The 21,473-nt window shown below is 40.6% G+C and overlaps 1 protein-coding gene across 3 annotated transcripts; it reads right to left on the bottom strand.

The window, feature by feature from the left end:
- Positions 1–1,298: 1,298 nt before the first annotated feature.
- tbx5b (T-box transcription factor 5b) lies at positions 1,299–17,747 on the bottom strand. Of its 3 annotated transcripts, XM_036143653.1 has the most exons (10): positions 17,659–17,747; positions 16,380–16,593; positions 12,439–12,610; positions 12,066–12,160; positions 11,640–11,786; positions 8,069–8,216; positions 6,982–7,134; positions 5,093–5,184; positions 4,021–4,274; positions 1,299–2,096 (listed from the first exon to the last, which is right to left on the bottom strand). In XM_036143653.1, the coding sequence occupies exons 3-10, from the start codon at positions 12,601–12,603 to the stop codon at positions 1,510–1,512; spliced, it is 1,641 nt and encodes a 546-aa protein (XP_035999546.1). In that variant the 5' UTR covers positions 12,604–12,610; positions 16,380–16,593; positions 17,659–17,747; the 3' UTR covers positions 1,299–1,509. The 3 variants fall into 3 exon arrangements, with proteins under 3 accessions (XP_035999546.1, XP_035999545.1, XP_012718829.2); XM_036143652.1 differs by lacking the exons at positions 16,380–16,593; positions 17,659–17,747 and adding an exon at positions 13,316–13,987; XM_012863375.3 differs by lacking the exons at positions 16,380–16,593; positions 17,659–17,747 and adding an exon at positions 13,316–13,983 and having other exon boundaries at positions 11,640–11,759.
- Between the last annotated feature and the right edge of the window lie 3,726 nt (positions 17,748–21,473).

Raw genomic sequence — 21,473 nt, 5'->3', positions numbered from 1 at the left:
CATGAAAATCCCAGTCGATCCGTTTCTGAACCATCCCAGACCAGCCCATCTGGCACCAACGACCATCAGAGTGCGATGCCACCTAAATCCTCTTTCTCCCCCATTCCGATGCTCGGTTTGAACTTCGGTAGGTTGTCTTCAACACATCCAGACACTTAAAGGCATTGAAACGCTGCCACGCGATTGGCTGGTTCACTATTGGTTTTTGCTAGCCACTGAATAGGTGTACCTAAGAAAGCGGCGGACGAGCGTGCAAAACACATTATTGAGGAACGATGAGGCTGTCGTTTCCGTCACGTCAGAGCACCTTACGACAGGCTACTGCCGTTAAAACGAACGGCCGCTCAGAGAAAGGAAAACTGCTTCAGGACACAGAAAATGAGACCGAGCTCTCCGTCAGGAAAAGAACACAAGTGTTTTACAGTTAGCTGAAAGGGAAATGTATTCGAAACAAATATTGGAATAATTGTGTGTGAATATAAAGGGGAGACCGATTCAGATTTGAAACAAATGTGATTATGTTAATGCACCGACTTTTCGCCTGGTGCACCGGCATCATTTGTTTTCTTCAGTTTTCTGCTGAGCAATCCTCACGTGTCGGAAATCAGCATTAGATTCATGAATAATTCACACACAAACAACAACAACACACACACACACACACACACACACACACACACACACACAATCCCTTCTGGTCAGCTGAGCACAGATGAAAGCTCGCCGCTCATAGGCTGTTCCTCTGTGAACAGAGGATGCTGATTGGTCAGTTGGGGGTGACTGAGAGGACAGCAGTGACAGCTGCGTGACGCTGACTTGTCCGTTTACCCAGAATGCAATGGAAGCAGTGTTTACAGGTCCTTCAGCCTGTAGCGTGGTCTAAACAAAGTGTTTATCTCTTTGAAGGTTAGCCTGCAGCTATTGCCGGCTGCCTCATTGGAAATTAAACTCTGAGCATCCTTTAGCTGAGCTGACACCGGGTTTGCATGTACACTGGCACACGTTTAGACAACCCAGTGCCTTTTCTCCTTCACTAAGACCGAGCGTGCAGGCAACGCGTTGCTCCACTGATGAGAGAACCGTCTGCCATGGGCTGTGTTGTGATATTACTTTGGCGAATAAACGTTACTGTCTGGCTGACAGTCTTCAGAACTCGTATGCTTCACCGCACATAAAGTGGCAGACATTGAGGGAAAAAACAGCCAAGTCCCGTCCAGGGGCCTGCCTGGCCCCTTAAACATAAATCAAGTGTTAGAATGGGTTTCAAATAGATGCTAAAACAAGAACGTCGCCAACCATCAGGTTGTCTGGAAGTGGCTACATTTCCCTTATGTCCAAGTTAGGTCCTTAATAATCTGCGGCTCCTTCCAGCAGAGAGGAGGGACATGACTTACACAGCGCAACGTCACAGTGTTCACAACAACTTTACAAAAGTATCTCAGTTTGCACGTTGCAGCATTTCCATAAGGAAACCGGGGAGTTTATGTCGACTCTGTCTGTATGGTGTGGTTAGGAGGCTGCACTCCATTCTGGGACTCCACACCTGATGTGTGTGTGGGCGTCCAGAGTGTGATAGAGAGGCGGCGACAGATTGGGCGTGTAGCGGGGATACTCTCTGAGCGGAGAGCCGAGCTGTCTGCTGGGAACGCTCTGGGTGCTCTGAGACCGAGGGTCCGAGCTCTGACTCTGGAAGGGATCGTGGGGGATGTTCTCGCCCAGCGACGGAGAGCGCTGGTGGGCTAGGGCGCTCAGTCGAGAGCCCTGGGGGCTGGAGCTGTAGGGGGGGTGGGGGGTGTAAGGCGGGTAGGGTTCCACTGGGGTCATGGCGGTGGGGAGCGGGCAGGTGTACGACCAGGACGTGCAGCTGAATTCATCCATTCTGTGCTCGGAGCCGGCAAACATGCACGCCTGACGCTGTCCCATGTCCGAGCTGTAGGGGGAGTCGGTGAGACCAAGAGTCGGGAGGTTTGACAAAGCGGGCGGAGGGGCGGGGTAGGAGGACGGGTGGTAGTAGGACTCCTCCTCGCTGGGCGAACCACCAGCGAAGGGCTTCTTGTATGGAGGGTGGTGGTTCCTCGGAGAGCAGTTTTCTTCTGCTGTGGAGTGAAAGAGAAAATATTGTCCTAAATTCAACGTTTGACATTTAGGTCACCGAGGATCAACATCAGATTTGATTATTTAAGCCGCTGAGACTATAAGAAATATTGCACTGCACATAAAATACTGCTTTGGCAGATTTAGGATTATAAGAGCCCGGAGTCTAAAAGATAGCGAATACATTCTGAACGTAAGATTGTAGATGTCAGCCAAATAGACCTTCGTGTTGACAAAATAATACGATATCAGGCTTTTATTTCAAAGGTATAATAAAATGGCTCGCTGTAGGAAAACAGTGAATCAACATGATGCAACACCAGGAGCTATAATCCCCCCCCCCACACACACACACACCCCACACACACACAGCTATAAAAACTGAATTGTATTTTAATAATTTATGCCAAATGGTACACACAGAGTTAAACGTCGTTTACAAAAAGTTTTAGACCATTGACCAAATTCATCAGCCCTTCTTATAAAGATCTACAAAATACTCTTAAAATAAACGGCATTAGCATCATCTCACCATGGAACAAAAAGAAAATTTCTGCCTCTAGTTTGAGTGAATTTATTGAGAGGGGAAAGAAATCAGATGGTGGTGCCACAACCTCGTTTTACCAATAGGGCGGTCCTGTTGGTCCTGCCTCAGTCTTCTTCAGGAATATGTTTAATGCTGAAGGATTCAGAGAGAGGAACTTTTATCTAGCCATCTTTGTACAATCTCTGTATTATAAAGAGTTCTAGGAGCCTCTCTTACACTCTTCTATAGGATTTAGGACATGGGACTGGGATGACTGTGGAGGAAAGTTGATTTTAATACCGGTGAACCATTTCTGAGTTAATTTAATTAAGTTTTTTTGGGTCATTATCCAGATGAAAATCAGAACGATGATGAGTTTGCTGCTGCTAAACTCCATTCTTCCCTCATGTGACCACACATGGTTCCACTTAAAGTAGTACACTTTACCAAACTTTACATGTTTACATTTGAGATGGTAAAACTAAGAAGCCCTTTTACTAATATTTCTTCAAAACAACTGGCTTGTCGAAGAAATGGGCCATATTTGTTCCCCTGGGAAACACTAAATCATGGATTGATACTCTATTTAGTTCAAAGTTTCAAGACACTCAGTTTGAAAAAATAAGATATATACAAAAAAATTGCTCTAGTAACATTTACTTATGCAGATCTTTTGGGGTACCAACAATTGTGCCACTGGGGATTTTTTTTAAAAATAAGATAATCTTTCAAAATTTACCAAAATTAAGATTTGGATTCTTTTCACTTTTTCAATGTGAAATTATACTACTATAGAAAAAGATGAATGCATTTAAAGGCTTTGCTAGTGGTACAAATGGTTGTTGAGGGCACTGTAACAATTAGCTAAAACTAAATAAAAATAATATAGAGGTTTGTGTAAAGGAATGCGTTCAAAGTCTGAAGCCAAACTGAAATTAATCGCATCTCACTTTTGCTTACCTCTCAGCTGAATTAGTTAAGTTTTAAAATGACAAGCCCCTTCCTTATTTTCTAACAAAGTGCAAGATATACTAAAGTGGTTTCTAATTTCCTTTTTTTCGCTGCTCTTGATTAAAATGTCTGAGCATCCACCGAAAGCCCAAATGGGTTCACATGAAAATAACTTTTTTTACTTATTCATTCAGCTGCCGTCCTTCTAAATCTGATGCTAATTAGATTTGCAGGCACTAAGTAAATGCTAGGAATGGGACACATTAATACAAATCTGCTTTTCAGATCTGTTTCTTTGTTAACCACTGATCTGTATTCAGAGATGCAACTAAAAGACAACAGACATGATCATTTAACATTTTTTGGAATCTCAGATGATGTAGCTTGCTTATATTTACTTCAGGCATTTCTGTGAAAACTGAAGCGTCCTGGGCAAACGTGGCACCCACCTTTCCTCTTGCTGTAGCTGTAGCCCTGCGGCTGCTGGCCGGGCTGCAGGTGTGGCAGAGGGTGGGTGTAGTGCACAGGCGGGGCGCTCAGCAGCTCCTGAGGACTGCCACAGTTCAAGCCGTTCTCACAGCTGAAGGGGGACCCGATGGCGTCGGGAGAGCCCTGCAGACCTCGACTGTCCCCGCTGAAGGGACTCCCCGCAGAGCAAGCTTTCTGACGGACAGTACTGCGAGGAACGACGGGGTAATCTTTACTGAAAAAACGCAAAAAACAAAGAGGTGACGGTGGGATTAGATGCACTTATTTATCTTAATAACATCAGGGTTTCTTTGTTAAAACATCTGTGTGCTTGTTTTTTTTTTTTTTTTTATCACGTCCACTTAGATATTCCACAACCTTTTGGCTGTGATTTCTTTTATTTTTTTTTTCTCCCTGCACTCGCTGCCCTCTGTGTGAACTTTGCGGTATGCGGGAGACAGCGGGCCACATCTCCCTGACTCCTGCACAGATACACGCTCCATGCACGCACATACACAGGCCCGGCCAGTGCTTTTGTGAGATAATTCACCGCTCTAAAAATAAACATCCATCCATGTGTCACTTCAGATAGACTCTCCTCTCCTCTCCTCTCCTCAACAACACGAAAACATGGGTGCTGCATCTTGTGTCCACCTCCCCCCCCCCTTACTCCCCCTTTACCAGGTTTTCTGCTCCATCCGATCAGTAACAGCTCGCTAAAGTCTCTGAAATGCCTATACCACTCGAACAGAGATTAGTTCGGCACGCAATCTCGGACACCGCGTCTCTCATCAGCCGATCAGCAGCGACGGGCCTATATAGAGCCGCGGCGAGGTCATTTCATATGTTTGGAGATGCAGTTCAACCTTCAGGTGACAAAAGCTCAAATCTTTTCAAACAACTTAGCTCCGTTCGTGTTAGACCATATGCACGCCATCACCACAGAGACCCCCCTCCTACACCACCAACGAGTGAAAAAAGGGAGGAGGAGAAGAACGAAAATGGATTCAATCCCTATAAATGCTTACAAAGGCGCAGAAGCAAAAGACTCACCCTTGAAGCTTGGCCATGCGATGCAGCTCATTGTCGTCACTGCCTCTGAATCCCTTGGCAAAAGGATTATTCTCTATCTTCAACTGCGTGATCTAAATACAGGCAAGCAATGAATTAAGTTAAAAATAAAGCTCAAATAAAAATGGGGAACAGAAAAGATCGACAAAACACAATGTTGTCCGTCCACAGGATCAAAACGTTGGTTTCCTAAAAGCAGCTCAATACGAGTTCCACACAGCCAGGACTTGTGCGCTGCTGATGCTTCTGAGTGCTGCGACCTCGCCAGCTGACGCAGGATAAACTGTTTACCCAAACAGTCACGGAGCTTTTAGTGGGCCGAAGCTTTTGGGCTTTGAAGTGGGAGCTTCAGATTTTTCTCGGTGATGTCATGGAAGTAAACCTTTTGCGTTTTGAAGGATTTCGTTTGGCTGCGGACCAGCTTCGGCGCACAGCAGGACAAGTGGGCCAGGGATCAGGTCCAAACAAACTTTGAAGTGCTGAAAAGACTGATGGCTGCTGCATAAGTGTGGCCTCAAGAGCTCTCATTTCGGCACAGCAACTTAAAATATTGTTGCACACTGCTCTGGATGCCTTAATTGCCTTGACATTATTTAGATTTTCTCAACTAGTTACACTAAAAATTTTTTTTTTTAAAAACTTAATAATATTAATAAAGTTTCATTATTACAACACTTTTTAGAAATAATGTTGAATAAATTCAAAAATAACTAATGCGTTATTTATTTAGGCATAATTAACTATCGCTGGTTTATAGTAAATAATAATGCTTGTAATACTGTTTGTTGCAATAATTTTAAACTAACTGTTGGTAGTTATACCTGCTGGTTAAAGGATATAATTTAATTATGTTTTCTTATTTCTTGTCTTTTTTGTTTTTGTTTTTACAGTTGATCGACTACTTGTATTTACATTTTTGTAAATATGGCTGACTCGTATAATATATAGGGCTCGGTTGTACTGGAGTGACTTTTACTGATTTCAATTGACGTTGGACCACATTTGATCCCATATAACTGCATATAAATTGTATCTGCTTCTAAAGAAGTTCCTATTGATAATATTTGCTCTAAATTGGCTGATGAGCTGAATTGAATTGTAATTGTATTTTCGTTACAATAAATGCATATGTATGCAGCTTTCTATCTCTAATAGAGATACACATACTAAATTAGGAGATTAAGTTTTTTGTCTAAGATTTACAATAAAGATATAAATATTAATGATACTGATGATTTGAAAAAAATTATTTGAAGCAGTTATAATATGACAATTTGAAAGCTCTTTTTTTAAATGCTATTTAGCTGTATGCTCGTTCTGGATTTTATTTTATTTTTTTTGTAAAAGTGAAATGAGATCAAAGTGAGTCTGCTTTGAAAAACGCATCAACCGAGTGGCTCAAAGCTTCAGCGATCTGTCTTTAGTAGGTGTCAGAAAAGCTGGAGGACTCAAGATCAAGGGAAAGAAACAGGTCATTAGAGACCAGTACTCAAATGAGCGCACACACACACACACACACACACACACACACACACACACACACACACACACACACACACACACACACACACACACACACACACACACACACACTCTCCCTCGTGGGCAACATCTGTTTCCAAACATGCACATCCCCGGTAAGGACACATAACCAAAGGCAACTCTGATTGGCTTTTTGGAGACAAAATACAAACAACACCAATAGGGTCTTTGGTGTCAGTGGTAAATTTCTCTATCCCAATATACCTTAACTGTTAAAACATTTTTGAGGCGATAAAGTCTCCTCTTTATATTGCTACGCCATGTAACGTCTCAACAGCGTAATGTCGCAGTGTCTATTCGTGGGTGGGTAATGTTAGGACAAAGCCTACCTTGTGGTTCTGATAAGATGTCACAGCGATGAAGGCAGTCTCTGGGAACACATGTGTGCAGAAAGCTGTGTTCTTTGAGCCGAAGCCGTTGTTTTCATCCGCTTTGACGATGTGGAGACGAGGTTGGTATTTGTGCATGGAGTTGAGTATTATCTGCATGTAGGAGAAAATGATGATGACAGAGCCGTCATGCTTCCAGCAGATGCTGGTGGCTGGACAGTCTTTATTGAGATTGGACCCATATGGTCAAGACTCCTTTTTTTTTTTTTTTTTTTTTTTAGATTTCTTTGTTCCTGTTAATGGTTAAAACACAGCATTAGTGTGTTTTTGGTTTGTTTAGCAAACATTATCCTAATCGCTCACTAAACTCTGTCAAATGCTTTGTTTACATTACCAAAACTGCAAATAAATGTCTACATGTTTACACTTAAAATATATAGTGACAGACTATATCATACATTGAAATCATACACATATTCCCATCAGATACCATTAATTTGATTGGTGCAATACGGTTTGTCATATATGTACTCCATAATATGGAGAAAGACCCCACTATCTGATGCAGAAGAATAAATTCAAAAGCAGGATGTTTGTTCAGATTTTAACTAATTTTCATTAGACAAACAATTTCCTAAAACAAAGTTTTCCAAAGTTTCATCAAATGTATTTTGATACAATAACCTGTAATGTCAGAATATAGCAACAGTGTGAATTTACCCGTCCAAACTATTTCCAGCACTCTGACAGCTCTGTAAGAGGGTTTTAATTAGATCAGTTTTTCTGTGTGCAGGCACCTTTTGCTTATCCACGGGGTTCAGTTTAATCACTCCTCTGGAGACATGCATGAGTTAATGGACTCTGGACTCATTGAAATAATTATCCCCAATTTAAAAAGCCAGAAGAGTTTATTTTAATTTCTACGCATCATGTTAAAAACAGCCAATGGATTAAGTAATTTAATCTGTGTAATGGGTCAAACTTTATTGTGCTGTCTTTTAAATAAAATTTTATTTATTTTTCCTTCTAAATTTCTGTCATTAAAGGAACCAGACCCATTTGTGGACAGATAGGAGAGCTGACTCACGTGTCCAAAGGGGTCCAGGTGGTTGTTGGTGAGTTTGAGCTTCTGGAAGGAGACAAGCTGGCGGCTCCAGTGCGCCCCGGTGGCAGGAGAGTCCGGGTGGACGTAGAGCCTGCCGGGCATCGCGGGCTCTGCTTTGCCTGTCACAGACCTGTATGTTGCCAAGAAAGATCCATCAAAAAAGAAAATGATCAGACAGTGAAACTCAGGGGGTCCCAGCCAGTGGTTTGACCACCTCGCTGCAGGGTGTAGCGTGAAGCCGTGGGCCCACAGCTGCCGTCCAACTTGGCTGGAGGAGGCCTGATTGGCCGATGCTTTAATTAGACTCACAAAATGAGCCGTGTTTTGTTGAAGTTTTGGCATATATTTCTTATATAAACTACTCCTATTTTTTTTGTGTGTTTTATGTTTTTTTCCTCTTAGGTTTTACTCTGCAAAAAGGAATTTTGGAGTGTATTAAATAGCTATTAGTCAGTAAAAGAAAAACAAACAAACCAAAAAAAAAAAGCAAGCATATTAGTTTGTAAATGTTGCCTAATATTCCATAATGATTAAATTCTGCCAGTATTAATAAATACTGTTGTGGGAGCTAATAAACATTTGTATTAGAATTAAACAGAGGCTGCTGGTGTCATTAGCTGCTATTCTCACATGTTGTGTGCGTTTTGCAGCAGGGAACAATTAGGCTCCTATGTTTATATGGGTTGTCGTAATGAATGCTTCTTCACCTTTATAAACACGGTGATCCATCATAAGGCTCAGAGAGTTTCTGTGCTTCAGCAAAGGTTTAAGTTTTTATCCAGAGTGAGCTACTATGTTAAAGCGCGATTACTTAGCCTGCTATTAACTTTGACTCTTAAACTGTTTCCAACGAACACCACATTTTAGCTATGCCGGGGAAAGCTTTAAAACATTTTGTTAGACTGTTTTTTTAAAAGTCTGCATTTAGGCTACCTCTCTAACTTGTTTAACCAAAGCGCTAGTGCTAAAACGAAACCTGCTAGCAAGCTCAGATCAGATTCAGTGGTTGCACAAAGCACCACCTCCTAGACTGTGGATAACAGACAAATGTTTAGCATGCCATCTTGATTGAATATATTAAAATATTTTGTATCAATGAGCATCTTACTGAATAACAGCACCAGTCCTAAAGTTATTCTTGCTACCATCCATCCTAGCAAGCTGAGCTTCTCAACCTTTCAGCAGTTTTTGCCAATGAACAACAGCACATCGTACCTGTGGCTTTCAGAGAACAGTTCACCTTATTAAAACAAGCTAATAACATTTATATCCAGATGAATTAGTTAAGTGATGGCACTAATGTGAAATTCAAACTTAGCATGTGAGCTGGACTCTTCCTAACCCCAAGGCAGTTGTTGCTAATGAAAAGCAAAATTTAGCTGTGGCTAACAGGCAAAGATTGAATGTCATCTTGTTAAAATACACGTAGGCATTTTGCATCCAGCTTTAATTATTTTAGCAACAGCGCCAATGCTAAAGGCGGACCGGCAGTTTTGGCTAATGGCTGTCTCATCTCAGGTGTGGTTGTCAGGGATAAATTCAACATGCCAATGTCTTTGTTAGCTTAGATTTTAAATGTTTATTAGTATTACAGTAACTTTTCACGTCTGTATCAGAAACCAAGTCCTATGTTGATGTTTCTTTTTAACATGCAGGCCAAACAAATTACTTCTTGAAAGAACCGGTTAACATGCTGGGACCAGCTGAGGCAAAACAGAGCAGATCCTCTGTACTTTAAGAACTGACTCTTTTGCTCTAATGCCTGCATCTGTGAAACTGGATCCATATTAAGAACATTTATTTTGGTATTGCCTGCCATTGCATTCGTGGGTTCTCTCTGGGTACTCCAGTTGCCTCCCACAGTCCAAAGACATCACTGGTAGGTTAATTGGTCTCTCTAAATTGCCCATAGGTTTGAGTGTGTGTGCATGGTTGTTTGTCCTGTGTGTCTCTGTGTTGGGCTGTGATGGACTGGCAACCTGTCCAGGGTGTCCCCCACCTCTCGCCCAATGACCTCTGGAGATAGTCACCAGCCCACCCACCCACCAAGACCCTGCACAGAAACATGGGTATAGAATGGATGAATTGATATTTGGTGTTGATCAGTTTAAGTTGAATTTAAACCTGAGACTGGAAGGGGGGTTAGATTGAGAAATAAAAAATGTAGTATTATACTGGTAATTCATACTACTACTACACTACTACTACTGCTAATAATAATACATTTAATTTGTATAGCACTTTTATAGATACTCAAAGATGCTTTACATGGTTATTATTAAAAGCCAAAATACAGCAATACAGCATAACAGATTTAAATGCATACAAAGTATACTAAAAATATATATTATTATTATTATTATTATTATTATTATTATTATTATTATTATTATATTATTATTATCATTATTATTATAATTAGTAGTAGTAGTAGTAATAGTAATAATAATAATAATAATATTTTATGCTAACATTAGTATTAATATTGCTATTATTATTATTATTATTATTATTATTATTATTATTATTATTATTATTATTATATTATTATTATTATTATTATTATTATTGTTATTATTATTATTATTATTAGGACATTTTACTTAAATTTGTTAGAACCTAACTAATTTTTTGGCGTAAATAAATCAATTGATATAAGTAAATGTATCTTTAAGGAATTCAACAAAGTTTGTGGAGTAATACTAATTCTAGGAAGTAGTATGTAATTAAACAATTTTTTTATTAGATTAAATGAAATTCTCCTGCTCATTTTCCTGTCAAAAACAGACAAATAGCTGAATCTAAGCTAATGGTTTGGCTGTAAAGACAGTCAACACATCCAAAGACATTCGTGGCGATAAAACAGTGTGTTGCGAACCGGACAAGTTGTAAAAACTTTTCCAAAGAAATCAAAAAAGCTTGAACTTCGAGGGGAAAGCTCGTTTTAAACCCGCCTCCCAATAAGGCCTCAGGGTGGTGCACCACGACGCTTTTTGTAAACGCCGAGGCATCTTTTAAGATCTCTTTATATGTCAACATGTTTACCCACGGCCGTTCCTCCTTTCTTGAGTCTCAAGAGAAAAGCTTATTTTTTGGCGTTGTGGGGTGGCAGCAGCGCACTGATGAATCTCATTAGAGTCAGTGGTCCGTTCGGGTTTTAGCCTCAGCACAAAGCTGAACGAGATACTTTAATCCGGTCTGTGCAGTCTGTCCGCTCCGTGAACCCGTCATATTCTGATGTAACCGGCGGGCAGAAACACAGAGGGGGAACACGGGGGAAGTAGGCCAGGCCGAGTCTGCGCAAGGACCCGACCTTTACGCAGCGCACAGGCAGGGTCGAGTGGAGGGTAGAAGCTCGGATCAGCGCGGTTTAAACCACAGCTTGAACACGTTTCAAATATCTGAATTATGTAGCATAAAAAAAATAACGCACCACTGTAGTTTTCCCCCCTCATCTTTCAGGTGAATTTATTACTTTTTCGTGCTCCAAAAAAAAAAAAAAAAAACATTGCTCAACTGATTACTGCGTAGTAAGGAAAGGCGACGCACAAACCATTTATTGTCTGCAAATTTGTAGCGATGGTCATCTCCGGGCACGATGTCCATCAGGAGTATATACTTGGTCTTTGGATTGAGTCCTGTGACTTTGACTTTGTAGCTGGGAAACATCCTCCTGCAGGGAACACATGTAAAAAGAAAACTGCCTTTTCAGTATAGATATAATAAGTTATATAAACACGCTGCAAACTGGAGGGGAGGGAAAAGCAGGCCGCATAAATTCCTCCCCGCTCCCCTGAGACCAAACGTCCCTACTGGGGCCCTCGGTGACATAGACCTTATTTCGTTGAAATGATTCATTACAATATTTTTTTTATTTAGGCCGATTTAACACAGAGATTTTTTTTTCTCTTATTCCTGAATTGCAGACGTCGTGGTAGTTGGACGTCTCTTTCGCATCCAACAGAGCACTAATACCTACCTTCCAGCCTTCGTGATGATCATTTCAGTTCCCACTTCGTCGAACTTGGTCCAGAGCTCCCTGTCGTGAAGGACAACTTTGATCCCTTCCATGCCCTACGGCAGAAATACAAACGCTGCTTATAGACGAAGAGGTGTTTATGTGAACGGAGCGACTATTGGGTACATTTTAAGAGAAAAGCGCAATGAATCGGTTGGATTAAATAAAATTATTAAAATGAAAAAAAAAAAAAAAAACAACAATAATAATAAAAAGCAAAGATTGCGTCCAAATCATTTGCGTTAATGTGTTGTGGCATTTTAACTAAAAAAAAAAACTACCGAGGCCTGTTGAATAAAGCGGCTGTTAGTAGTTATGCATAATTGATATTTACATCAGGATCCGCAGCAGAGGCCGCTACCCGGCTGGAGGCTGTCTGCGGCGAAGCAGCTGATTTTAAAGTGAAGCTGAGATTTTCCTGTTTGCTCTCCTTTGGAGAGTCCAGGCAGTCCGAGTCCGGGCGATCTGCGAGGCCGAACTGGTCCCCTCCGTTCGCCATGACCCCCCTGGACCAACACGCACACAGAAACACACACATACAGGGTCAAATATTGATTTGTTTTACCCTTTAAATCCCCTCCCAGATCACTACGTGTTCAATTAAGCTTAAATTTCTCAAATTGACAGCAAGATACCTCCAACTATTCAGGCAAACCATACAGTTCGTATACCTGTTGTATCTAATAGCATCCAAATAAAACATTTAACTGTGGGTCATGGTCGTAAACAATGTAGAAAATGAAGTAAACCGTGCTTAAAAAAACAGGCGTGCATTGCCAGCTGACGCTGTACAGTCACAATGATTTAGTGATGCCCTAATGATCAGATTCTTGTGAATTATCAAGTGTTACACTAGATTACAGCAGCTCTCCGTGAGTTACACCGATCCAATGAACTAATCACAAGCCTCACTTCAAATTAGATTAAATATGTCGTTTGAACTTTTGCACCCATGTCGAGGAAAGGTGAGCAATTCGATTGATTTCTCAATATTTTTGTGATTTATTGAAAAAAACAAAAAACAAAAACGCAACAGCGTAATGCGACGTTATAGTGACAGACTGCTGAGCTGAATCAAACTTTGTTTCAAATCTCCCAAAAGGAGAAACCACCTTATATCATATATATAATACGCATATATTCCTTATAGCCTGTATTTTGAGTCAACGCGTAACTTTTCAGGTACTCCGGTAATCTAAACGGTGTCTTGCCTGCTTTTCTGTGTCTCCGGTGGTCTCTCCGTGGGCCTTTGCCTCACAGTCCCCCGCTCCCTGCAGAAAACACGCTCATCCTTCTCCTGGCTTCAGCGTTCACGCAAAACAGCTCATCTGCGTATTTTTGCTTGTTTTTATACGAGCTTTTTTTTCATTCCCGGCAAAAGCCTTCTTGGACATGCAGGCGAGCAAACGTTGCTCCGCTCGTTCCCCGGAGACAGAATCCACGTCTCCCGCGCCTTATTCGTGCCGTCTCTCGCTCCTCTCGCCGTCTCGTTGCAACCCGTGAATCTCTCCCCGGTGCGCCCACCGACGAGCGGCTGGGGTCTCCTTGTCTCTCCGCTTCGCTCTCTCCTTAGGATCCGCGGTGACCCGGCTGCGACGGCGACTCTTAATCTGAGACCCCTTTCCGAGACCCTTCATTACAAATGGAGTCAAGTCCGCCTCGCATTCCGTGCCCTCCCCCCTCCCGCAGCCCTGCTCCGCCATAGGTCTGCGCGGTGATTCGTTACCCCCGAAATGATCCACGGCTGCCACTGACCGGTGACGCACGCACACGCGAAACACGAGAGAGATCCCACACTCGCGTTGTGTTGTTGTTTCTATTGGAATCACCCTCAATCATTCCCATTTTGGCTGCCTTCCCTCCGTTATCTGTTGGTTTTGTCTGGTCCGTAGCCGCGAGAGCGATCGCGTTTTCTGCCAGAAAATAAATAAATAAATGAAAATAAATCTGGATCACAGATTGCGGCTGTCATGTTTAGAAGAAATTATTTTGGTCTTTTGAGCCAGGCCGATGTATGTGCGACACTGGCACAGGCAGCTGCAAACAATCAAAACTCCAAAAACACTAATATTTTCACGGCACATCCAAAAAAAATTCCAAATTTGTTCTTTAAAAATTGACAATATGATGAGACAGCTCATTTAAAATAGTCTGAACGTGATTTTTTTTTAAAATGGGACCTCCATTGTAATGACTAATTACAAACCAGCTGAGTAAGGTCTTGTCTGGGTCTCCATCGGTTGTTCAGAAAATTAGTTTCAATAAGGAAATGCATCTGTGGCTCATGTTGGTCCATTTCACCTAGAATTATCCCGCACCAAACCATGGGATTTTACATCAGACTAATTCTCATCATGGGTCAGTTCTTCAGACCCATAAATGGACCCCATATGTAAATATTGACTGGGATGTAATTGTTTTAAAAAAGGTGATGTCATAGCCTCACCTCAAACCTAACCATTGACCCCAAACACGTCAGACTTAACAGCGACAAGCTTTAAGTGCATACTACATGGCTTCTTCTCTGGTTTTAGTGTATTCCAGCGACTGAGTGGCATTCTCTAATACAAACTTATTGATTCATAAATTTGTGCAGTGCCTTAAAGCAACCAACTATCGTGACCAAAGCACTCAACAGTAAAATCACAATACATAAAAACACACAACCATAAAATGAGGCAATGGGAAAATTACATAACTTATAGCGTGATTACCAAAACAATTTGGGTTATCATTCTTAAAACTTATATCATGCAAATGGTTTAAAAAATAAAATTCACATTTTCTTGTGAAATGGGCCAAAAACCTCAAAGCGTGAGAATCTAAGTGTCACTGTTGCATCTGACATAAAAGACTATTGTATGGGTAGGGCACCAAAATTGCCCCTAGTCTAGGGGCCCACATCCTCCTAAATCCGGCCCTGCTATTAGTTTTATTAGAACAATATCAGTTGTGTTTCAGCTGCTGGTAGCTCATCTTCACTGAATTAATATTTGATACTTCACTTTGGCTGCTTGTCTATTTGCACCTTTTAACTTATCAGAGACTGTTTGTTTGTACATTCATGCAATGCATTTTTGTACATTGTTGTGTAAATCAACTGCTGTTTTTCTTCTTTTTTAAAACTTGAATATTTCATATTCATCTGAATATGCCTATCTATTATTAATTGTACAATATTTTTCCTCTTCTGATAAGTGGTTCTCTTCTGCTATGTTAACTTTAAATGTAGCTTTTTCTGGTGTCTTATTGCTACTTAGTTTTGCCACTGGCACACCCGTACTTTCCCACTGTGGGACTATTCTATTCTATTCTATTCTATTCTATTCTATTCTATTCTATTCTATTCTATTCTATTCTATTTTGAACCTAACCATTTAAACTTGACCTCTTCTTCTCCACTCAACCACATCTACATAAAAACATTTGCTGCTGTTGGCTGATCTTAACAGCAAGTGGGTTACCAAATCAAATTCTGCTTATACAACAAATGTCCGGCCATGACAACAAAACATACGAGGGAGTGTGGTTTAGTTTCACAATTTCGGAGCCATTTCTAATCCAGCACAGTCTAATGTTAAGAGCTTTATTAGGGTATTAAATGGCGCATGTGCCATATTGGAGAATGAAACACACATGCAGATGAATGATAACCTCCAAAAACATCCAGATGTAATGTGGACTAGGAGAATATCTGTTTATTGTAGATTATAAATTCTGAGTCCTTTAGCTGCAGCGGTTGCGGCGGCTCGACGCGGGCGCGCATCACTTTGACTGGATTACTGCAGATCCTGATAACCGGAGGCACCCAGAGTTGAAAGTTGAAGCGGTCACTGGGAGGTCACGCCGGATTCCTCCGTTACACACAGTCCCCAAGCTGTAAGAGCGTTCACCCCAATGCACACCCCTGCTTCAGTCTTTTCCTGTTTAATTTTAAGTAGCCCTATAATAAACACCATCCTGTAAATAATTTACACACCAATGAAATGATGCCGTCCACATTGCAGCATGTGTCGCGATACACTGACAGGTGGTCTTAAATATGGCAAATGGCCTATGTCGATGGATTGATTGTACTATAATAAAAACATTGGACTAGGCTACTTAAAACATGAATGTGAGATGAATAAAATAAATTGACATTAGGATTAAAACCATGCGCGTAAAATGTACCTTTACGCACAAGCATTTTTCGCTTAGCGTCCTCACTAACACCCATCACCCCCCCCCCCCTCCTCCCAAAAAATCCCAAACATCAATAATGACATTACATACCTTGTATAAATAGATAAATATCCCCGCTGACTGGCCTCCGTACCACAGCTCGGTCCACAGCTTCTTCAGCAAAGCGTAACAAACGGCTGCTTCAGAAAGCGCGCCGCCGCTTGGAGACACTCAACCGGCGTTCCTTGCGCTCCGTGCCCGTTAGCGCGTGCACAACCACGCTTGCGCGTCCCAATGAATGCAGATCCATCAGGTTTCTGTGCTGCTGTGGTGAGTAGGTAGACAATGTTTTATACGAAATATTATTTTTTTTCCCCATGAACATAAGCTAAGGGATGTGAAAATAACATTTCAAACACAATCAGTTGCCTTCTCCCAGCCACAAGCCCTCTGTCTTGAGACCTATTCAAGCAGCAATATGCAACATTAAGACCTGGTCGGTCCAACCATCTTCTGAACGGTGCATTGCAATTGCATAGTAGACAAAGGTCGCGTAAAATACAAATATTTTGGGAAAGACAACGTGTAAAAAAGGCGTGTGCATAAGATAAGATATTATTGTCCAACAAAGTGGAAATTAGGCCGTGACAAAGATATTATTGATAAGATATTATTGTCCAACAAAGGGGAAATTAGGCCGTGACAAAAAAAAAAAAAAAATAAAAAAAAAAAAAATATATATATATATATATATATATATATATATATATATATATATATATATATATATATATATATATATGTATGTATGTATGTATGTGTGTGTGTGTGTGTGTGTGTATGTGTTTCATAAATCCAAAAAGGCGTGCACCTTAACGTTTTGTATTTAATATATTCATCGGAAGCCAAAAATAAAATTAACAAAATTCAGAAAAAGTTCATAGATCACAGGAAACTATTGGCCCAATGGGAAAAGTGAGAAAAAAATGTGAGGATGAAATTCTCAAGGATATCTGTTTAATCATTTTGTTGCTTAATGAAATATTGAAAGTAAAAATAGTTCACAAAAATCAGTCATGACAGTGAAATGTTAGTAAGAAAATTACAGAAATTAAAATTGCCATAAATCTTAATGTATGATGGTTGATAAATGAGTTTGATTGTTTTTGTGAGTCTTAATATTACATTAAGGCATCCTTTTTATTTTAATTTCATGGAAGAAATGTAATTGCATCAACAAAATACAATTAATCTATACAACGCAATTTTTTTTTTCATTTTCAACCTTTTAAATAATAAAAAAAATCTGCTCTATGTTCAATATGATTCTCGCTTTTCCAAATGAGGCCCTGAATTAAACAACAGAACGAAAAATCATCTTAAAGGATACCTGAAATGAGGCGGTTGTGGTGTCCAGGAGGCTCATTATTGGCCCATCATGGCTTCAGCTGACTGCGTCCTCTGTTCTCTGTCTGCAGGAAGTGGTGAAGGGGTCCCAGACCTCCTGCACTCAGCAGGGCTGTCTCACACACCTCCAGCTTGGTCAGAGTGAGTGTGTGCGAGCGTGTGTGGGTCTGTGTGGCATTAAAGGGCAAGGTCAATCCATTTCTCTGCAAACAATCACATCACACAGGGCCAAATACATTCCAACAACCCCCCCCACCCCCAGTTTGTAAGGTGGCCTGATGTGGGAACAGTGGATGGAGGAGAGGGTCTGGGCAGCTGGCCAGACGGGCCCCTCTCAGTCCAGATGAAGAGAAACCTGCTCCACATTATAATACATTTATTTCACACATGTTATAAAAATGCCTGTCCAATGCACAGCCCCACTTAAACTCGGCTCCTTTTACATACAAGTGAAGTTTTCAACCTGTTGTTACGGCGGATTCAGGTCAGAGCACTGAGTGATGTCACCAGACCTGAGTGAGGCCTTCTTTTAACTTTTGCCCACTTTTATTTTTCAAAGGAAAACCTCAAACCTTACCTACAGAAATCATTGACAGCTTTGATTAAGTTACCTTTAAAGTATTATTATATTGAGCTGTGTGGCTAAATATGACATCACCTTTGAAAAACCACATTATAACCATTTAGAGGTGCTAAACAGTGAAAATGAATCACATTATGCCTTTTGCTGGCTGGATAACATTGAGTTCTGAAAATGTGCCACAAAATTGCAATGATTAGAAAAACAGGAGAAAACAAAGTTTGATATTTTCTGTTTGTTTGAGGGCTATTCTGATTTCTGATTTTTGGATATAAACAATAATAAACCTGTTTCATCATTGTTTTGATGATGGCACTCCCTATTCAACTCTTCACATTAATAGTAAAACAGAGGCCTCAGATGTATTTGTGAGCAGGAAAGGCTGCGGACTGAACTGTTCCTCAGAGTACATCTGTATTTACCCTGTACTGCTTTGACAGGTTGCTTGGGAGGTGTGGCGTCTCGCAGCGCCATCTGGTGGCTTTCTTACAGAATCGTCTCAAGATTAGACATTAATTTTAGACAGTCCAAAAGAAACTGTGAAAAATACACTTTGCTGGTGTTTATTGCAGACATGCAGTCATGGTCATAAATCTACGTACATTCATCGAGGGATTGTCATATTCAGCATTTAATTGGGATTTTGAACAGTTTTTTGATTGTTAGAGTAGCACAATTTCACAACCAACAGCTTCAGTACATTTTTCCAAACAAGCATCCAACTTTGCACTTATTTGGGATTGTCTCTAACCCACACAATGCCTGATTTTATGTATATGGTCTCATAAGCATAAATAGGTTCTCATTAATATTTGGTCAAAAGACACTTTGCAAGTTCTGCTTGTTGCCATAACCAAGCAACGTTGTGGTTGAGCTCTCTTCTTATGTTAATTTTACTTGATTGGTTTCCTGGCATGAAGGCGGTTTTCAGCAGAGTCCACACATGTTCAGTAGCCGTCAGGACTTTCACGAATGCTTGACATATGCTTGCTTTTTATCTTTCCCAAAACCAGTTCTGATAAAATGTTTAGGACCATTGTTCATTTGGAATACTCATCGATGTCCAAATTTCAAACTATCTCACCTATCTTCAAATTAATGCCTTTTTTGCACCATTATTTTTTGCACTGCAAACATTGTTCAACATTCTTCTGCACACTTTTTTAAAAACTGTTTTCTCTTGCATTGTTACAATCTTATCACTGCTGCACTTTATATTGTAATGTTATCTGATTTCAATTGCAATCTCATTACATTGTCGTAAGCTGTATGCAACAAAATTTTGTTTTGTATGCAATCTGTACATACAAAATGGCAATAAAGTTTCTCTGAGTCTAACCTATCACTTTTAGATGGGGTGGCGGGGGGTAATAGAGTCTCAGGCCTAAACTGCAGGTACAGCAGCATCTTTTTCCACCATGAAGACAGTTGCACAGCGCTTTTAACTGAGAAGGTTACAGACCAAGATAGAGAAACTAAGACCTTTAAGGATGACTGCATTGATGCTTCAGATTATCTCTGGAGAAGCAGTTCATGGATAACGACTCAATTACTTGGCAACAGCAACGAGAAATATCCTTAAGCAATACCAGATTAGGCTTTCTCTCCACAACTGTCAAGCAAGGTAGTGGGAGCCTCATGATGTGGGGCACAGCAGCTAGACAGCTGAAACTGAACTGTCTGAACTGAGATAGATCTGAATGAGCAGTCCTCCTCCCTCCTTGTCTAATACACCTTGTGCATGGCAGCAGTAGCACCAACAGTGAAACAATCCCACATCATGATGCTACCACCACTACACTGTTTAGTGTTCTGAGGTAACTAACCCGTTTAAATTAGCTGTACTAATTCTGCCAAGAAAGATAAATCATAGATCCAGCCAGAATTATGCCAACAGCTATAGGTGATTAATGTGTGGTCAACAAGCAACCAGTTCAATGACATTAAAGGAAATATTAGATGGGATAAATGTCTAAAGTAGAGCCTGTATGAAACTTTTGAGTGGACTAGAGAATATTAAGTAATTTCAAACTTGTGCATCCAATTTTTGTCTTTAAGTATATTACGATTATTTAACCTACTTTGACGTTTGAGCCCCAATTATTTCACCCTGAGAAGCCAGAATGAATCTGACTTTCCCAACCATGATGAGTGCCTGTAAAGTTTGAACTGCTACTCTTGTTTCAAGCTACAAGCAACAGAATATGTCGACGTTTAAGCCTCTGGCTGCAGGGACTGTATTCTGCAGCATTTTAATCCAGCAGAGTAAACCCACGTCAGACTGTGGCAAAGAGAGAGCAGTGCTGAGTAGATGCATCCAAGTGGGAACATTAGCATTTAGGAGGGCGGCGCGTCTCTGCCCTCGGAGCTGCCCGTCACTCACAGGCGTCACGCTCAAGTGCTACGTGACCTTTAATATTCCTTTTGCGCACACAGGGACAACAAAATAGACCTGGAGGGCTTAAGAAAAGAAGCATCATCTCCAGATGTTCATCTCTTTTACAGAAAATCTACACAGAGGCAAATCAGTTTGAAGATTTAAATTATGTGCCACACACTTCTTAGCCTATCAGTTAGATCTTTCACGAAAAAACACAAACGTCCGATAAGTTCCTGGTTATCATTTCTTTTCAAGTTTAACCAAGTTTCTTCATCTTCACACGATCTTTCTCCTTTGGCTTGTCTCAGTACCTTGAGGGGATCTGTTTCATAAAAGTGAAAACCAATTTCAACACAGCTGACATTTCACAGGCCCTTGTGGCCTCCTAACACAATTTAAACTGCTCAGTGGAAACGCCCTCCCTCTCTCACACACAGCTGCACCAGAGGACATAGGCTGAAGTGGGAATTGGCAGTTTTAGGCGTTTTACCTGATAGACTTTGCACGGCATGTGTGAAAGACTTCACTTAACACAGCCTGTGGTTGGTAGATGGACATGTGCATGCTTGTGTGCTCCCATGCAGTGTGCGTGTGTTAAAGGGCAGATTTGTTGTTCGCCTTGACCTCTTGTACTGCAGCTTTTGCCTTTTAGAGACCAAACACATAAAGGTCAAGATGTCATTTACTCAGTGGAAAGGTGTTTTAGAAAACTATATATATATATATATATATATATATATATATATATATATATATATATATATATATATATATATATATATATATATATATATATATATATATATATATATATAAATAAATAAGAAATATTTTACCC

Source organism: Fundulus heteroclitus, chromosome 12 (genome assembly GCF_011125445.2).
Source record: "Fundulus heteroclitus isolate FHET01 chromosome 12, MU-UCD_Fhet_4.1, whole genome shotgun sequence".
NCBI lineage: Eukaryota > Metazoa > Chordata > Actinopteri > Cyprinodontiformes > Fundulidae > Fundulus > Fundulus heteroclitus.
Note: the sequence above shows the minus strand (reverse complement) of the source record. Positions and strands in the feature narration are given on the sequence as shown.